The following is a 20777-nucleotide window of genomic DNA, read 5'->3' as shown; positions in this document are numbered from 1 at the left end:
GCCATGACAATGGAAAGATCCAAGCAGGCTAAATTGGCATCAGGTGTGGGCTCCCCTGTCCAGTGATAGGCTCCCACATTGTGACGGCTAGACATTTGGCCATTTCCAAATATAATGGGAGAAATGAATGCAAATGAGGGAGTGGAATGAAATGTATTTAAATGCAGATTGAAAAGGCCTCTGTGTTCTGCCTGATAACAAGTTACTCTAAGAGAAAGGCCACATTGTGCTGGCTCATCTCACCCCCCACTGCTTCTGTCCCCACACCGTTTCTTCTCACTTGTTTCTCATAAGGGGCTATTGTTCGCTGGGTAAACTCGCTCTCAAAACTATTTACATTGCTCATTTATTTGAATTTTAGATGTCGCTCTGCTCGCCAGTGCTGCCTTTGGCTCGCCAGTGAACAAAAATGCTAATTGCAGGAGGACAGGGGCCAAAGCGAAAAAAGGGCACTGTCACTAATGATAATGTTGCCGTTGTCCATGACCTCGTTAGAACCTACGTAGCAAGTCATAGCGTATGTTTCACAAACAGCTTCCTGGCACTGTACAGGTCAGTCCCTTGCCCGTGGACATCCATCTTTTCAGACATCTTTTTCTTTCTCAGGACGTCTTGTTACAGCGTGTATAAACACTCCGTGTGTGTGTGTGTGACCTGGATCGGGAAAGCCTGGGATATATCGAGTTCCACAAAAAGGTTGAAATCGGATACGTTTTGGATGCAGTCGTTAATTTCATTTGCGATTTACTCTCGATTGAACTCATACGTTAGCTGGTTTAGTAGGCGTGTTACAGCGGAGAACTCATCACACTGCAGGACTCCAGCTTCCCAATCGGCCCGCGCCTTATTCTTCAGATCTTAATTCTCCTCTAATTCTGTACAGTTGTAAAATAAGTCCCATGGCATGTTGTCAAACAATAGATTTGGGAAAAAAAGAAAGAAAGAAAAAAAAACTGAAGGGAAATCAAAAACAGCTAGTTAGCATAAAAAATACTGATGCAATTTACATGCAATTATTTTTGCTTAATTAGATCCTCTGACTTCTACGTCGTCAGTGTCGCATATTCATGCATATTTATGTTATAAGGACATTTTTTGTTTTTTTCTTCTTCTTCAGATTCTTACCGAATAAGGAGAAGCATCCACTTTTGAATTTTGACTCAAGTCAGTGGCATAGCAACAACAAAAAAAAAGACAGTTAGTGTGTGTGGTGCGGTAGTACGGCTGAAGGGGCTTTGGAGACTTTCGCTCAGATGGAAAGGGAGCGTGAGGTCCAGAGCAGATCAGGAGACTGTGCCGTGTCCAGAAGGTCCAAGCCTGTGATTAATGTGAAAGATAATGTGCTGGGGAAATGAGTAAACACTCCCTCGCTGCCTAGCTTTGTGCTTCAGCGGGCCGATGACAAGGGCAGTGCAAGGTGAGAATTTAACAGGGCCGCTGGAAAGAGAGAGAGAGAGAGAGAGAGACAGAAGGAGGGAGAGATTCAAAGGAGTGAAGCATGAGAGAGAAAGGGAGCGAGAGAGAGAGAGAGAGCGAGAGAGAGAGAAAGGGAGCGAGAGAGAGAGAGAGAGAGAGAGAGAGAGAGAAAGGGAGCGAGAGAGAGAGAGAGAGAGAGAGAGAGAGAGAGAGTGGGCTGCTTTGCTAATAAAGCAGGCTGACAAAAGAGGAAGTTTTTCAGGAGAGGAATAATTAAAAGCGCTCAGGGGACTGCAGTTTTAATTTCACATGTAAAGGGCTAAAGATTTCATTTAAAGGCACACCGAGAAGCAGGAAGGTTAATAAGACGAACAAAGCATGCAGTGTGAGAACATATACTCTGAGTAAAACCACCGGACTTTCACCTGACATGTTTTTAATTATCTATCTCTCCATACTCCTTCCTGGCTGGCAAAAAGGGGACATTAACTGATTAACAGTGTTGGTGACCAATTACTGATGGTGTAACCGGCATAATTGTCTTGTTCAGCATTCAAAGATTAGTGTATGGTACAAAAGTCCCAAATTTCTCACACACACACACACACACACTGGACTAACGTCGTCATGCTAGTGCCGTGGTAGAAGAGGATATAAAAACTACTCCTCAATTATTTCGACAATCATCATCATCATCATCACATTTTAAATAGTGCTTTATTTTTAGTCTGTTTGTCTTAAGTGTAAAGAGGGATAAGCGTTTAGTGATATAGTGTGTGTATAGAGGAAATGTACCAAAGCTTATGTTTAAAAGCTGCTTATATGATGATGATGATGATGATGATGATGATGATTATTATTATAATTATTATTATTATTATGCAAAATAGTATGCAATTCTAGGCGTACTTGTCTGGTGTCTAATACAAATATTTAAAGGAAAGAAAGAACAAATTAGGGCAGAAATCATGTTTTGAAGTGCAAAATAGTCATTGTACAAAGGACATTGCTAACAGGAAATGTCGCAATAGAAGTGAAGCGTATTTTTAAAGAAAACGATCCGCATCGTATTCCTGTCCACGGAATAATAGCAACACGGAAAATGTCCCGCGTTAAAATCCGCTTTATGTGAATACGGAGGTTTAGTAGACGTTTTATTCATGCGGTTGAGTAAAGTCCTGAGACTCTGAATGAGACTGGGAAATCAAAAACAAAAACTAGTTAGCATTAAAAAAAGCTACCAATAGTTTACAGTTTACCGCTTTACATCCACAAGACACACAGATTTGCTAAGTTTGACCTCTTAATCCCAAGCTCCTAACTATACACGCGCTATAATAAATGGAGTCAGTAGTACTTCTGCTGGTTCGCATCTCTCCTTGGTCTTTGATGTCCTGAACCAGACCCCGTTCTCTTTTTGCTGACACCCAGAATCTACCTGTCACACTCCAACACCGGGCCTTCACCACTTCCTATTATAATGTTTATCAATCTCTAATGAAAAGCTCTAATCAATCTGCTGCACAAGGGATCCTGTGCTCCATTAATAGCATTTAAAGAACCTTTGAGCTCCCACAGTGGTGAAGCCCGATTAGCAGGGACGGCTCAGGGGCGTCCCGGCTGCTCTCGGGTGAGGGAAGATATCGTGCATTACAAGCATTTACAGTTCCTTTTTCTTGCCTCGTCACTCTCGTACTTACCGTATCGCTGCGATGGATCGGTGCACTTTAGCGTGGTTATTAGACTTTGATTTTCACCTCTTTCACGGGATGTGTTGACGTGATTAAGGGAAACGGTATCAGCGATTTTTTCATGATACTCACAAGATCCTATTTGAATCTTCCTGTTAATATTGAAAATTTGTTAAAGCTCAAGCCCATCACATGGGACTGTGCGAGAATGTTTTGTATTATGTACTAAAAGTCTGGAAGCCCTGTGCGCTTCTCCGCACATTCTTATACGTTTGAGGGAGGATCACACAAGCAGTGGGAGGTCGGCGCGGAATAAGGGTGGGTAAATGGAAAGTGTGGCTGATTACATATTCTGTTCGATGTTCTAAGCTGACACTTCTCATTTCCCCACCCAATTTTTTCCCCACTTTTTGGCGAGAATTAGCTGCAGCCAGTTCACCTCTGCCTCTGCGTCTGCCTCTGCCGGGCCAACGATTTTGGATAAAGAACTGTCAGGAAAACGACGTCTTTTAATACCGCTGCTCCTCCTGCACAGATCTGGCAACCCTGGTCATATCCCATATGTCTATAGATTAATGCTTTACAGCAGGAAGAATTCAGATATGACTTATTGATGAATCTTGTGTTTACCGACGTGTTAGATTTGAGTCAGTAAATGCATCCATATGAAAAATATACTTGAGGAATCTCATAAAAACCATCTGATTTATCCATCCATCCATCCATCCATCCATCCATCCATTATCTGTCCCACTTATCCTACACAGGCTTGCGGGGACACCCTGCGCCACAAGGCAGGGGACACCCTGGATAGAGTACCAACCCATCTCAGGGCACAATTACACACACACTCACACACCCATTCACACACTGTGGACCACTGAGACATGACAATCAGCCTACAACGCATGTCTTTGGGCCACGTGGAGTACCCGGAGGAAACCCCCTGAGCACGGGGAGAACATGCGAACTCCACGCACACTGTACGGAGGCAGGAATCGAACCGCCCGACCCTGGAGGTGCGAGGCGAACGTGCTCACCACTAAACCACCGTGCCTTCCATCTGACTGATAAAAATCTCAGTCGGCTCAAATAATTACGATTACACGATCATGTAAGAATTTTTCAGCTGAATAATAATAATAATAACGTATGAATCAAATAAAGAGTTAGTACATCTGAGATGTACAATATTTGACTTTAATTACTCGATATGTCCTCTATATTCATCCTTAAAGCTACAGTAACCTTACGAGTCGACGGTAGTCATAAATGCGGCGGCAGTTTACATAAATAATCGGTTCCAGCGGCCTGCAACACAGTTGTGTCTGTTTAACTAAGCTTGTCCAGGCGAGTCAATCAAAACGCCAGTGACTCCGACTAATTTCGAGCAGATGCCTGTACAGAGTTTGCAGTCGGGATTAGTTTTTCTGCGATGTTTGCGAGTGCCTTGGCAGACGAGACGTGTGCGAAATAACGGCGAGCTCCAGCGCGAGAGCGGAGAGGAGAGCTGTACCTCATCTGTAATACACTGTGTAGACTCATATCTGCTCCTTTTTTCTTATATTGCAGCCCGATATCGATCTGCTAAAATTGTGCCATATTGGAGCTATCTGTTGTGATATTCATCATTCTGTCATGTGCCCTCCCCACTCGTGCCGACGAGTTATTAGAGGCATGGGCTTGAAGAGGTTGAAGGCTTTAGTCGTGGAGATGTTGCAGACAATTCATCAAAAGAGGCTGAGAGAGAAAGGGGGCCGCAAAAAAAAAAAAAAAAGAAAAAAAAATCGCAGGTGATGTCTTCTTCAAGATTTATGTCTTCTTGTGCCGTACATTAAGAATTATATCATCAACTGGTGTGGGGACGTGGCTTCAGTCGCGCACAGATGTGCTGAGTCGGACTATTTGCTCTCGTGCTGGGCTTAAATGGACTTTCTGCCCTCCTCGTGAAGCTTTTTTTAATGGAATCTACAGCTTCCAGGAATAAAGCAAGTGATTTACTTGGCGCTGCGGAGGGGAGCCGCTGCTCTGATAAAGCTTGTCTGAAGTAATTATCATTCTGTGGGTTTAAATAGTACAGGCCCTGCCTCTCTGACGTTCTGCTGTGTTTGGCCGTTGATGCCAATCAGTCAGCAGGGATGAAAGTAAACTTGTTTTGCACCACATTCAATTTGTCTTTGCCCACCCGCCGGCCCCCACTCCCTCCATTTTCCCCCGACCGTGTGGACGCCTTGTTCTTCTAACCGCTTTACCAGTTTGCCATCGTAGGCGCAGTCAGGGATTCCTCGTGAAGCATCACGATGACTCGATCGCACTTCGATTCCTCTTTAGTTGGTGCAAACACTCTATAGGTCTGATTTATCAATACAAACAAATGTATTTGTCAATCATATACGAGCAGATTTATTCATCTGTCATTCCCAGGAGCGTTTACACAGAAATCCGGTCGGGAACCCGGGTGCGGTGTTTGTTGTCTGCGAGCTCGTTACAGTAAACAGCGTTTAAAACGACGCCGGCTGAATTGATCGGGGCCGTCGGCTCGGAGCAGATGATTGGATCTGCATAAACAGTATCCGAGTATGCAAACACAGCGGTGTGCGAGCCCGGGCCCTTGGGACGGAGCACCGTTCCTCCTGGTTCGGATCTGAGAGGACCGGGGCCAGCTCGTAACCTTGCTGTGCACTGAGAAAGCTCTCGCTGCTCTTATGTAAACACTTCTCTTCCTCTCCCATCATCAAGCATTTGTGGACTCCCTGGAATATTTACATTTGGTTCATTATTTATTTTTTAAAAAGGGGAAAAAATAGAATAAACAGCGGATAATTTTTGTTTAATGTTTGACAGAATTCCGATTCACAGTCCAATTAACGTTAATCACTATGAATTTCCTGTTTAGTTTCGACGTTAACAATGTTTGTTTCTAAGAGGATGCAGAGCTCTGAGTCTACCCATGTCTCCATTTCTGCCTCTATCTCTGTGTGTGTGTGTGTGTGTGTGTGTGTGTGTGTGTGTGTCAGACTTGGGTATAAGGCGTTACTGTATTCGAATTACGTCATCTGATACGCATTACATTTTAAATGTATAGAATTTGATTACCGTTACTGATGTCAATAATATTGTGTTACTTGCGTTACACGTTTATTGTTAAGAAAACAATATTAAGTAAAATGCATCTTTAAGATAAATCACCTTTGGCGCGGTTGTCAGGGGCGTAACCTGGCCTGGGCATTTGGGACTGTAGCCTTGGAGATTTTATTCTTTAGCCCCGAATAATTTGTCTCTACGTAACCGAACGTCAGAAAAAGAAGACGGAGGTGTTTTATATTCACTTTATAACTTCAGTGAACCAATCAGACAGGGTTTACAGGAAAACACGTGGAAATACTCGTGTCTTATTGGCTGACGGTCTCTCAATTCTGCTAAACGCTAGCTCACGGTCAGTGTGAGGGGGAAATGGATATACGCTAGTAAAGGAGTTGAAACTGAAACAGAAACATCCTCTGATGCTGAGCAGGAAAACAAGGCGTGTAAACGTCTAGACGAGTTCCAGTTTACGTGAAGATGATCTGAGCGGAGCAGAAGGAAAGATAACGAACTCTACACGGCGCTGTAGCAGCTAAACCCATACAGTGATAGCTTAGCTGTGTCTCCCCTCGGCTAGCGACGCCAGACTAGCCTAGACGACACCCGAGGCAGGTTTTATGATAAATCCGTCTTTTTCTGATCATGGCGCTAAAATTACTGAAAGAACGACGAGTTTGACTTTGTAGTGTATTTTTGTAGGTTTGGAAGGTTTTGAAAGTAAAGTAATTATTCATCTGATTCATTTCTACACGCAGTGATCAGTAACGCCATCCGATTTTAGAGTAGTGATTAGTAATCTGTAGTGGATTACTTTTCCACTGAGTGGAGTAATTTACCCAACACTAGTGTGTGTGTGCGTGCGTGCGTGCGTGTGTGTGTGTGTGTGTGTGTGTGTGTGTGTGTGTTTTCTCTCTCCTTCTGACTTATGCTCAAGTTTAATGTTTTATGCTCATGATTATATCCTAGCCTTTTTCGATGTTAGATATCTTGGAAAATAGACCAAACGTGGGAAATCCCGGGCCACGCTCATGCTGCTCATGCTCTCTGCTTCCTGTGAGAAAAAATCTGTTAAAACGATCCGAAGCCCTTCGGCCTTTCCACTTTAAATACTGCACTGGGGCAGAAATACTTTAAATACTACTACTTTAAAGATACGGACTTAAATTTCATACTTTTTTTTTTTTTTTTTACTTTTCTACCTATTAAATCAATGCCAGTGTATCTATCACAGCATTAAAATACAGTGATTAAAGGGAAAAAATAAAGATGAAATGACCGAATACGCAGGTCACATGACCATTCGTGCACACTGGGCATGCGCGTACAAGTGTAAACAGGAAGTTGGTTGCTAGTCACCGGAAGACGCAACAAACCGGCGTTCCGTGTAGAGTTTACGCCGCTGGAAATGAGATTTGTTGGCGATCGCTCTAATCGTAGCTCGCCTCTTGCGCATGTAGCAGCTGCAGCGTTATAAAATACTGACGTACGTAGCATAAACAGTAGGGATGGGGCGATATCTTATCGTTTACGATATACCGGTAGACATTCTCCCCACAATAAGAATGAGTCTGTGCGACCGTCTGCGACCCGTTCGCAGCTCACGTGCGGAGCGGAAACGAGTACGGAGGAAGGCGGACGTGAATCCGAGGGAGGAGTTTATCGCCAGACGACGAGCTACCTCTACAATCTGGAACTGGTTTGTTTACAGAAAATCAGTTTTACTTTTAGATCAGTGTTTGTGTTCCCGAGGCTCTCGAGATCACCGCTAGGAAGCAGTGGTGCACGGCACTATATTTAATATCGTCACTGATATCGTTATCGCAATAAACACCTGAAAATATCGCGATATAGTTTTAAATCCATATCGCCCATCCCTAATAAACATACACTATAGTCCTATACAGGCAGTGCAGTACATGAGTCATTTCAACGGCAGAGCACAAACATTAGTCATTAACATTTATTATTAATGGTCACACCAACAACCCAGTCCTCTACTCTTGGCATCATTCCAGCACATTCTGTGTGCATGTTAAACCTTCCTGCGTTGAAGCGATTGCTCTGTGCTGGTTTACCACAGGGCCAAGTCGTATTTTATTGTGTGTGTGTGTGTGTGTGTGTGTGTGTGTGTGTGTGTTGTACTTGCCCGCCACAGTGTGTTAATCATATTGATTCTGAAATCATATTGCAGGAATTAATAAACACGGTTTGTCGAGTGCTATTGTTTTGGCGAGTCTTTAATTGCAGCCCTCCGTTAATATTAAAAGCACATTAAAGTCTTAACTACCAGCTGTATCTGAAGTTACTTTCAATGACAGTTTCGTAAAACAATAGGAAGGATTAATAAACTACTTCTTGATCTCTGTTATCCTGCTCTTTTACTACAGAGAACCAATTAAGTACGCTTCAGGATGACTTTCATTTACTCCACTCGGTCTGTTCTTCTGCCAGAATTCGGGATTAATGGGGAATTAATCTCCCCAGCAGAACAAGTTTGTTTTTGTCTGCTTTGTATAACATGAACATTCACCGAGTGAGTTTATGCCAACCTGTTTGTCTGTCCTCCGCCCCCATTTAAAAATTTTTTTTCTCCCTTTCCCAGAGATTGATACGTATATGTCCTTGATCCCTCCATGCTGAAAATATGAGCCATTAAAGAGAGAATAGCCCCCAATGATTCCCCCCCCCTTTTCTGCCAGATCTTTCAAGCTTTATTAGCCATGCATATTAATGACTCAATTAATTCTCTTCATCCTCGCGAGCCGTTTGTTTGTTTTGCTTGACCTTTTATCTTAGAAGTATTCACGCCTGGCTTGGCTTAAGCACTTACTCCGCACCGGTTTTCTCACACAGTGGCCCAGACACGAGTCGGTTTATATTTGCGAGAGCGAAGCCTCCTGTTCTGTCTGAGAGTCCGGTGCATGGAAATGTGAGCGGAAACACGCCATTATTACATGCCAAGCCTTTTGCCTGACAGCCTTCCGGATAAAATCGGCGGCGTTTTCTTCCCCCACACAATTTCCATTCGCCTCGAAAACTCTCCGTTTTTTTTTTTTTTTTTAATTTATGAAGATGGGAGTAAACAGGCTTGCAGTATGGAGCAGACCAGGGGTTGGAAAGCTGCCCTACGCTACATCTATCTCCCATTCAAAGTTAGCAGTGAGGACAGGAGATATAATTGAAAACTGCAGCTGGACTGTGTACAATCTTGTAAAGGGATGCCTTGGAAATTAGATTAATCAGGAGACAGACATTGTGAGGAAAGTTTGTTTCGAATGCCTGACAGTCCTGCTCTTTCTCTCATTTCAAATGTTGGCAGGGCAGCAGGCAGCTCCAAGGGAAATGTGCTCCTTTCATACTTGAGTAATTGATGAATTGTATGCAAAATGCAAATGAGAATCCATAAATCTTATGAATGACAGCTTAATTTATGTGAGCCTTAATGAATGCAGGATTAGATTTTAATTAAATATCCTCAAAGGCACCCTGACTAGTAAGTTTTTTAAAGCCTTGTTTTAAAGACTTGTTTCATATGCATTGCAGCTCATGGAAGCTTCCGGATCAGTCAGAGCACTTCAGATGAAATTCCCTCGCAGTTTTTTTTTTTTTTTTTTTTTTTTAAAAGATAAGATCGGTTCGATTTTGTTAAGCAAAGTGACTGCAATTAATAAATATTGGGATTGGAAATCATATCTGCTAATCTCTGACTTTCCTGGAACTGTTCATTTACTTACATTTGATTAACTTCGTTTATCTTTTTTTTTTTTTTTTTTTTTTCTTTGATTCCGTATCAGATTTATAACATTTTCTGCAGTATCTTTTTAATTAAGAGAAGCGTCCATTAGGCACGGAAAAGTCAACCAATTAGGCATTCTTCATCAATTCCCAGGATGTGGAGCGTCTGCCGCTGCCTCATTATTAGTGGTAATAGAACTGATACAAAACAATTTTAAGCTTTACAATTATGGAACACAATTACAGAATTCGCACTGGGCCTTTAACGATGCATTAAAATAAGCAGCGGTTTATCACTTCTTTCTTTTTTTTTTTTTTTTTTTTTAGATCTTACTCTTTTTTTTGTTTCCACGCCTTTGCTCAGTCAAGATCTGTCTTAAGTAGTCTGATAACGAGACTAATTGGCTATTGTTTGTTGATCTGTAGCTGCTGTGACCGAGGTTTGTGATAGACGCAGCCATGTAAATAAGGAGGAGGAAGGAAGGAAAACGACTGGGTCGTGGGTTCCTCTGCGGCAGCCGCGGCACCAATCTGATGGTTCTGCCCAGTGACTTTTTAATCAGAGAGTGCAGTACACAAAGGGAGCAGGAAGGGCACTTTTAGAACCGTTCGCTCTTTCTGTCTGTAAATGTTACACTTCAAGTGCTGGACCTGTGAAGGATAGGGAGGTGAGCTACATTAAAGTCGGGTGCTGGGTGTTGTTAGTGTTAGCGTTGTCGCTGAAGGTAACCACTGCCTTTGATTGTCTACACTTTATCTAATGTATTGTTCCTCACAAAAGTCCACCGGTTACCAGCGGATGCAGCTGTTCCTGCTCATAAAAACAAAACAAAACAGGAAAAAAAAAAAAACCCTTGCAAATAGGGCTTTATAAGGAGTGCTCACTCTAATCCATCTATCTGGATCTGATAAGGCTGCAGCGGCTACCTGGCTGAGGGGGGCTATGTGACAGGTGTGAGAGAGCAGGCCGATGGAGATAAAGCAACAGCAGCTCAATGCAAATAAAGGCAGAGATAAAACTCTGAGCTGGGGTTGATGAATGCCGTGGTGGCAGAGGAGCGGGCGAGCACGTAGCCCACAGTGACCTCTTTTGTGAGCTTTTTCATCTGCACACAGGTGCGAGAGGAGTGTGATAGCTACAAAGTGTCAAGTAACATGCCGAATTCCAGTGCTTTGCCCTTTTTTTTTTTTTTTACAATTTATATTGAAAACATCCTGGGAGACATGCAGGTGCCGTCATGACTGTGTGTCTTATTAAAGAGTTATTTGATTTTTTTTGCAAAGCAAAGCATGCTTGACCGTGCATGCTATGTCTAGAACATGTGCAATCTGGAGCACTTTTTATATATAGATGTATAATCTTGTTTTTTTTTTTTTTTTTATATAACTAACCCTTGTTTGACCCAGTGCTATACTGTGTAATTTGTTCTTTGTAGGAATGTTATATTGCCATACCATATAATAAAGAGCACTTATTGCTTTATGGCCATGATTCCAACATCTGCCACTAGTAAACAAGAACGGTAATGATTATCGCGCCTCGTCAACCCGAATAAAGTCTTACGACTTCAGCGACCAGTGTAAAGTTAGACAGATCCGTCCGAATACGCGTTCCTCTGGCCGCAGCGTTTCACTGTTCTCGCCGAGTCCTTGTTTTCTGTGCTGGTCACCACCTGAGCGAAGTAATCAATGAGGCATGTCCTGCTATCGCTGGGAATGAAATGAAAAATAAACCAGTGATAATCCCTTAGTTAAAAGGTTATTGAAGGGGTGATGTGATAAAAAGCTATTTTGTTAATTTATTTACTCTCTGCTGGGGTAAGATAAAGAAAAGGAACAATTAGGACATTCCGTGTGAGAGATTTGAAAAGGGCAACGACATCGGGTTAATATTTTATAAGGCCTGATTGGCGGGATTCCGGTAGAAGCTGTATTTACAGAGGCCCGGACGCCGTGATTCGTCTGCTTGTTTTGGTACACTGTGAGTAAATGGAATAAATATCTTCATCTTTACCTTTTCCACACGGCAAACAAAAGCTAGGCAAGAAAGGTTAATTGCTCCATTTGAAGCGAATCAAAGCGAGGTGTTCTTTCGGTAAACTCCGGCTGAACAAGCGCTGACTAGAGGTTAACGTTTCACCCAGGGATGTCAAAATATGTCTCTATCAGGCATCTGAGCCCACCATTTTCACCGGTTATATATTATTAGAGGTTCTCCATGCTGAATATCCTGCTGGCGCGTCACTCTTCGGTCTAAATAGAGTCGACGTGGCACACGTTTATCACACAGGACCTAAAATGTGTTTTGCTAAGTGCTAAGCAGCGTTTCCCCTCATATCACCTTTCCTGTTTAAAACAAATGGAAGGGGAAAAACAGATGAGAGGGTGTATTAAATTATTGCTGGTTATTGCATCGAGGTATTGAAATAGAAGTGTATTGTGTGTGGCTGTAATCTGATTGCTTTAGCAGTGTGGTGGGTTTTGGGAGGATCGTGTTCCAAAGTGAACTCCTAGGTCAACATGGAGCGAGGCCATTAAAGGAAGCACGGTTCAGGGAAAGTTCACCGCTATTTTCTTTTCACCAGGGTTGCAAAACAAAAAAAAAAAAAAAAAAAAGGAGAGAATTCCTACGTTTGGAGCATATTTTGAACTTTACAGGCCCGGGGGCAAGAGCTGTGTGTTATGTTTGTTAAATTGGAGCCAGAAATCTACGCTCGGTGATTGGAGAGTAAACACAGACAGAAGAAAGGTGTTTGCTTATTTAACCTTCTTACTTTTTGTTCGATGACAAACAACATAAATCAATGAACTTTCACTGAAGTCAGAGCCGCCCCAGTCAGCGACGTGCATTTTCAGTGTGTCCGCGTTGTAATAATATTCTGACTGATCGGATTTTTGGGGCTCGGGGGTTTCAGATGTTATTGGTCAGATGGAAATCACTGAGAGAGGGGAAAGAAAAAAAAAAAGTACAAAGGTATCATTTGTAGTCAAACGAAATACGACATGAAACAACGGCAACCTGAGTAAAGACGCAATACAGTTTCTGTTTATTTATTTATATTGAAGCAAAAAAAAAAAAAAAGTTTTCCAACACCTATCACTCATGTGAAAAACTAATTGCCCCCTTAAACCAAGAATCCAGTTGTGCCACCTTTAGCAGTAATAACTGCAACCAAACGCTTCCGATAACTGGAGATCGGTCTTTCGCGTTCTTCTAGGACTAGGATTTACTCCTACGCTTTGGATCAGTGTCTTGCTGCATAATGCAGTTACGCTTGAGTTTCATCTTACGGACTGAAGACTGGACATTCTCCTTTAGGATTTTCTGGTAGAGAGCAGAATTCATCTTTCTCTTAATTACCGCAAGTTGCCCAGACCCTGAAGCACCATAGCATCCCCACACCATCACACTACCTCCACCATGCTGGACCGTAGGTACATGTATGATGATCTTTTTGTGGAATTCGGTGTTTGGTTTACGCCAGATATAACGGGACGCCTATCTTCCAAACAGTTCCTCTTTCGACTCATCAGTCCACAGAACGTTCTCCCAAAAGGTTTGAGGATCGTCACGGTGCGTTTTGGCAAAATTCAGACGAGTCTTAATGTTCTTCTGGGTCAGCAGTGGTTTTCACCTCGCCTCTCTTCCATGGACGCCATTTTTTGCAGGATACTGACTTTAAATGAACAAAAATGTATATTTTTTTAAAAATCCAGTACTCCATTTTGAACAGAATGTGAGTAGGGATGCATTGATCCAGCAGTGAGCTTCAGTATCTGCAGTCTAGATAGGCTCAGAGTTTATGATTTCCCGGTCCACTGATATGCCATATACACCTTCACCATCACAAAACGAACTGTACATATGAGATACAAGTGAAGCCCTTAGCTCTACAAGGTTCCGTGTTCCATCACATACGTGATGTTAATATATTGAACCATAAAAAAAATAGACTCAGTAATTGGAATGAAAGGAAGATACGTCCTTCCAACACGTCTCACATATCTTCAGTGCTTTGTAACATTTGACATGTGTAACCTTGGCTCATTGTTCACCAAAACAATGACACATATCTGCTCTCAAAAAGGGTCTTGAATGATCATGTAGCATATCTCCTTCACATCTGTGACTTTCCGTATAACTTGTGAGCGTATCGTTGCAGAGAGTCGGATCAGTTACTACAAGATAACGTATAATAACAAACCAGATCCATACATCCTTCCTTATCAGATATGGCTGAAAGAAGCGTTGATGATGATGAGAGAGCCTTACAGTATCAGACTGTACAGTACCTCAGTCAGAGGAGGAGGCGATGAACAATCATTGTGGTATAATGGCCTACTTTTCAGGATTTTTCTGTGCCAGGCTATTTAAGAATTCAGTACCAACAGCTTGACAAATTGTCTGCTCCGTCTGTAATAATCCATTTCTCCTCCTGCTCTTGGTAGGCAGTAGTTTATACAGAGGCTGCAGAAACGTGGCAGAGAATAGAGAACGCTGGTGATACGACTACAGTATCCAGTAAAAATCATTTGGTATGCTTTTCGGCACATTATTATATAATATAAGCTATTTCGTATGGAGTCAGCTGTGCATGAAGGAAGTTTGTCATGCAGCACAGACACATCACATTGAATGCGAGTCAGATATAATGTAATGGTTTTCTCATAAACAACTTTTTAGTCCAGTATTGTGTATGTGAGAAGTAAACGGCTTATATATTCATTCCACAAAGGGTTGTGGTGGATCCGAATCCTATCCTGGGCACGAGGCCGACCAAGGGGCAATTTCGTGTAAGCAGTCCACCTACTTGGATGAACTGGGATGTGGGAAGAAGGAGGAAACCCACATGGACATGCAGAGAACATGCAAAACACCTGCACAGACCGTAACCCGAGCTCAGGATCACGCCGAAGAGTCTAAACGTCCACCGAGTGATGTGTTGCACCCGCGTATTAGCACTGCTTTCACATTAAACGACTCCATTTGTTCCCAGCCCTGAGCTCTTGCTGAAGTTCAAGTCGATGTGGAATTTTTTTTTTCCGTCCGTTTCAGGTCCCTTGCTTTTTTGTTATTGAGCGGGAAAAGGGCCATCATCATCGCGTGCGCACTTCTGAAACTTTCCATAAATAATTCAGCCCTGTACATTGAACCGATGGCACCAAAACCGCGAGCGATTGCCCTCAGAAGATCAAAGTGATAGTTCTGTGGGAGCAGGTACGCCATTTTTTACTGGGCGGAGGATTCTCCCGTGCATGTTCCCTTTTCACACGACAAGCAAAAATAAAAACAAAAACAAAAAAAAAAACACACGCAATCCACTCCTTACTTTAATAAAGAAAATGCAAGCTCATCTCTTGGCCTGCTTTCATGTTTACCCCTTAAGACACTGCTGTCATTTAGGTAAATGTAAAACAAAAGAGGCACACGATACCCATCGTTGACTTCGATAGAAAAAAAACACAGCCCCTTTGTTTAATAGAATTTTAGCAATAGCTCTATCCCATGCGTTGCAGTCTCCTGAATCAAGGAGTCTGGTTCAGTCTATATTTCTGTTGTCCTTTGTTTTGTGAGGATGGCGTTGTGATAATAAACCTTGTACAGTGCTCTGGATGGCCTCAGGCTCGGCGCGATGGAGAAGTGTTCACTCATGAGGCTACTGCCCCGAGTTTATGGCCTCTCTTGTTTTAGTGAGCGGAATGAAGAATTTCCGTTTCAATTTCATGGCTGTCAGGAATAAAACATGATAAAATGTAATGAAACGCAGCTCATCTGCCCAGTCTTTAAATGTGCAAAACTGATGCGCATGATAGAGTAGAATGGAATGCGAATAAGTGAGCCTTAAAAAGGCCTTGAGTCTCTGCGGAGAACCGCCGTTTTCTGGGCCTTGCTCTTGGTCATGAAAATGAGACTCGGTTTAGTCACTGATAAAAGTATTATCAGACCTTGACTCCATGAAGGCCCCGTTCAATCACTTCCTGAAATCTGCTGTTTAATGAAGGCGGAGCAAAAAAGACATCAGAGCAAGTAAAGCGATGTAATAGTAATAGTGTCTGTCCAAACACTTGGCGATTGCTGTATGGTTGAGTATATTTTCATATCTTTCGGTGTAATCAGTCATTCCTTCACAGAATGTGGAGTTATTATCATCGACCCGAAAGACGGAGTGGCTTATTAAGTTGATGGGATTTTAGTTCATGTTCTTCCCATGCTTCAGCTTCAACGTCTTCCGGGTACTCTAGTTTCTCTCCCCCAGGCCAAAGACGTGCATTGTAGTTTGACGGACATTTCCAAATTGTCCGTAGTGTGTGAATGGGTGTACGATTGTGCCCTGCGATGAATTGGCACCCCGTCCGGGGTGCTCTCCGCCCTGTGTGCCGAGTTCCCTGCGACCCTGTGTAGGATCAGCGGTACAGAAGATGGATGGATGGATGGATGGATGGTCTGTTGATAAATAGGAAAGAGAAATAGGAAAATATTGTCAGAAATTCTTCAGTCCTACGGTTTCGGAGAGACTTCAAATATCCAAATTTCAGCTCTTTTGTTGCTCTTAGTGACTCATTCACCTGGGGTGTACCTGGTAAAGAAATTCATACAGTTAATGAATAAATGTTATGGAAAGCTGTTCAGTGCAGCAGTGAAGCTTGGAGAGTGAATATAAAAATACTTTTTAAATGAAGGCAAACTTCATTTCTATACTTGTTAACCAGATATCATCAGGACCAGCTTATACTCACTAATTGTCTTTCTGACTTCCTGTCTGACTCTCTGTCTGTCTGTCTGCCTGACAGACTATCTCTCTAGCTGTCTGACTGTCTGTCTATCTGTCTGTCTAGGCGATTATCTGACTGACTATCTATCTATCTATCTGCTTGTCTGTCTGTCTGCCTGACTGTCTGTCTGTCTGTCTATCTAACTCACTGAATGTATGTCTGTCTGCCAGTCTACTTGTCTGTCTAGTCAAAGATCTGTCTGACTGTCTGTATGACTATCTGTCTGTCTAGTTAATGATCTGACAGACTGTCTGTCTGACTATATCGCTGTCTGTCTACCAGTCTGACTATCTGTCTAGCTGTTTTCCTGTCTGACTATCCGTCTGTCTGTCTAACTGATTGACTGTCTGTTTGTCTGTCTAGTTGATGATCTGACTGACTGTCCATCTGACTGACTGTCTGTCTATCTGTCTGTATGTCTAACTGACTGACTGACTGTCTGTCTGACTGTATAGTCAATGATCTGACTGACTATCTGTCTGTCTGTCTGTCTAGTCGATGATCTTACTGACTATATGTCTAGCTGTTTGACTGTCTGACTGTCTGTCTGTCTGTCTAACTGACTATCTGTCTGACTGTCTGTCTAGTTGATGATCTGTTTGACTATCTGTCTGTTTGTCTCTCTGTCTGTCTAGTTGATGATCTGACTGAGTATCTGTCTGTCTGACTATCTCTCTGTCTGACTATCTGTCTAGCTGTTTGACTGACTGTCTGTCTGTCTGTCTGTCTAGTGGATGATCTGACTGACTATCTGTCTGTCTGTCTGTCTGACTATCTGTCTAGCTGTTTGACTGTCTGGCTCTCTGTCTGTCGGTCTAACTGACTGTCTATCTGTCTGACTGTGTAGATGATCTGTCTGTCTGACTGAGTTACTGGCTGATCTTTGGTGAAATGTGCATGTGCAAGCGTGACTCAGGTATGTTCGGGTGTTCCGTGGCTGTTTTGGATAAGAATTCCACTATCTTTCCTTCTTGCATGCAGAAAACCTTCTAAAATATCACTAAAGTTCCATTCAGGCTGCTGTTGGTTTGTCAGAGCGGCATCTATAATAAAAAAAAATCGGTGTGTCTCTTGTCTTGTGAGTTTCTAGGTTTCTTTTCATACAAACCCTGAGTCTGGACCCGTATGATTGTAAAATAGTATCCTAAATTGTGTTGTGACTACAATCATGTGATATGGCCGCCTGTAAGCGCATGCTTTGGTTTACTTTTTTCACCACGTTTACTAAAACAGTCCCTACAACAAGCTCGGTGTGCTGTAGGTTCCTGCAGTCCTAGACCAAGAATTAAAGGGGTAGTATTCTGTAACTTGCAAAGGGGTGATATATCGTGTTTAGAAAGTGTTTACGCTTTATCCTGACTGTAGATGACGATAAATGCATTTAATCCTTTATTTTTTTCCCCACCGTACTTTTATCCTTTGTATCTCAAAGTCGTGTATGTGCACGACATGCTGACATCGTTCCGTGTAGCTCCTAACCAGCGAGCCTGCTGTGTTTTCTTTTTCTGTGTGTTTTTTCTTCCCCGTCTACATGTCTACAGGTCGACATCAGGTCGACGTGCTTTCCGCCATTCCGCATAAGCAGACGCTGTTTTGCTTTCTAAAATGCCTCCGATGTGATTATATTAATCTCTGCACGCGGACGCAATAACCATCATAACGAGCGAGATGTATTTGCGAATCAGCTTGGAGGGGCATTTTTCCCGCCATCAGCTTGAGCTTGAGCTTGTTCTGTCATTAATCATCGCTTGGTCACTCATTTGCAGTAATAAAAGTTCCCATCATGAATGTACAACAGGCCTGAATCATTCTGTCACACTACCTTCCAGCTACGTCTCACATTAAATCAAGCAAGCAGAACATTTCCTAAGGCAGCCATTGCCTTTTAATTTCCTGAAGAACCTTAACATATCATTCATTACAAGAACTACACATATTTGGGTTTTAAAAGTCTCATAAATCAATAGTGGCCTGCCTACAATAATTATAAGAAGTTAACCTGTAATTTCCAGGACGAAAGCAGCATTCCCCGATCTTAGCATATGCAAACGAGGCAATTCGAATAGTGTAGGGATATTAATACCGAGGAGTAGGTAACGAGGTACAGCCTATGAATTATGCATCAAAAAGTAGTTGATCTTCAATAAAGGGAATGAATTCCTGCATGTAATCTAATTAGTTATGGAAGTCTATTATGTCGAGCTGCAGAAAGCAACCGTCCTTGAAAAGAAATTTATTTACAGTGCGTGTTAGCGTTGGAATGGGATTGTGCTGTGGAGTGGTCCGAATGTTAACGCTAACCTCTCGTCTTCTTCCCCCTTTCCCTCCTTGTTCGTTTTTTTTTTTTTTTTCTTTTGCTTTCCCTCCATCCGTTTCTCTCTCTCTGGCCTCTCACCCCCTGTGTTAACCCCTCCCCCATCGTCACTTTTGTTTTAGCTCAAGACCCGGGAGGCCTCCGAAGAGGACCCAGAGTGTTACATCTCCAGAGAATCCTCACATAATGCCTCACTCAGTGCCGGGCCTCATGTCTCCGGGAATGATTCCCCCTACAGGTAACACACTTGGCCCTTGCATCCTCTCAGGGATTCTTCTGGTCATCTGTTCAACGGCACACGGCTTAAACTGACAGCGGCACCCAAACTACCAGTCATACCGGCTGACCATTCACACTGCTCTGCTGTCTACTCTCGTCCACCTGCCTCAGATAAGGCAGGATAAATTCGAGCGGAGAGTTCGTTTCTCCAAGATCATTTCGCTAGATGCCGCATTCCGCCTTGAGTGGATTTTAATTAGCCCGATTAAATCCACACTGCTTGTACATGTACATAGGCGGCTATACGAAAGTAAGCTTATCGCCACAAGAATCAACAGCAGCTGCATGTGCCTTTAGTTCCCCTCGAGCAGGTCTTATTACAGTGGAAGCTTTTGTTCTATTTGCAGCTGGTTTTCATTGGGTCAGCTTTGATGTTCCATGCGAGAAAGTCGACGAATTTGCATATTGGCTTCTCAGATTTTTGCCTGTCTGTAATACTAATTCGAGCTTAATACAACATTCGCACCTACAGTTTAATATAATAATCGCATTAACATTGCGATCGTTCGATTTATTCCGATTTTTTTTTTCTTCGTTTCGTCTGCTTCGCGATGTGAAAGGGCCGCCCTCCTATTTTCACAGCACTTGCAGATTTTCCTTCGTAAACGATAATGGATCCGGTGCTTGTGGGTGTATTTGGAATTCCAACCCAGCACACAGACTAGGCAACAATCTCCAAACACTGGCATCAGTACACCGCTGACTTTCTTCCCTTCTCCATCCGAGCAGGGTCAGCCTATCAGTTTGGAAACAGACACTCAGAGGGCACTCGAATCGAACAGAACGAGAGGACCGTGCTCTTATTTACAAAAAAAAAACGTTAAAAAAAAAACGCCCCCCACAAAAAAACCCCAATATCAATCCTTGCGTTCAATAGGATGACAGGTGCTCTGATCCTGACATTTCAGTTAGGAGAAAAGCAACACGGCGTTATAAAGTAGTACGCGATCACGGGGTTATATGACCGCCAAAAGACGAGGGCGCAATGATCGGGATTCATTTCGCTCGCATACTGTACGAACGTAGACTTCCACATTCAAATCTGTCCAGCTGGTGCATGTATTTACCTTCATCATGCACACCGACAGGTCAGCTTTTTGTGCTTACATGTGACGGGATCGTTCTTCTTTCCTCTATTTATTTATTTATTTATTTATTTATTTATTTATTTAGCGACACCTCTCTCTGCAAAAGGTTGCCAGGCAGAAAGAAAGGCTTCATGGTTCTGAACAGTTGAACTGTTATTACATTCCTGTGCTGTCATTGGTAGGGAAGCTGAAAAGAGGCCACTCCCTCGCCATACTGCCGTACTCGTTCAGTTACAAACCTGAAAAAAAGTGACGTGACCAGCAGTACACAGACTGTATTGCATGATATAGAGTACGTACAACATTTCAGAGAGTTCCCCAGATGAGGACGGGTTCCCTTCTGAGTCCGGTTCCTCTCAAGGTTTCTTCCTCGTATCATCTCAGGGAGTTTTTCCT

At 42.7% G+C, this 20777-nt stretch overlaps 1 protein-coding gene across 3 annotated transcripts in view; it reads left to right on the top strand.

Annotated features, from left to right (window-relative positions):
• The window catches only part of dachd (dachshund d), a 121906-nt gene that overhangs the window by 44452 nt on the left and 56677 nt on the right, over positions 1 to 20777 (top strand). For all 3 annotated transcript variants that reach the window (XM_053627733.1, XM_053627732.1, XM_053627734.1), the window contains exon 2: positions 19137 to 19252. In XM_053627733.1, the coding sequence (XP_053483708.1) occupies positions 19137 to 19252 (116 nt within the window). The remainder of the gene's footprint in view (positions 1 to 19136; positions 19253 to 20777) is intronic.

The sequence above is a fragment of the Ictalurus furcatus genome, chromosome 6 (assembly GCF_023375685.1).
Source record: "Ictalurus furcatus strain D&B chromosome 6, Billie_1.0, whole genome shotgun sequence".
In the NCBI taxonomy this organism is placed as follows: Eukaryota; Metazoa; Chordata; class Actinopteri; order Siluriformes; family Ictaluridae; genus Ictalurus; species Ictalurus furcatus.
The sequence above is the reverse complement of the archived record's forward strand: the minus strand, read 5'-3'. Positions and strand labels throughout refer to the sequence as shown.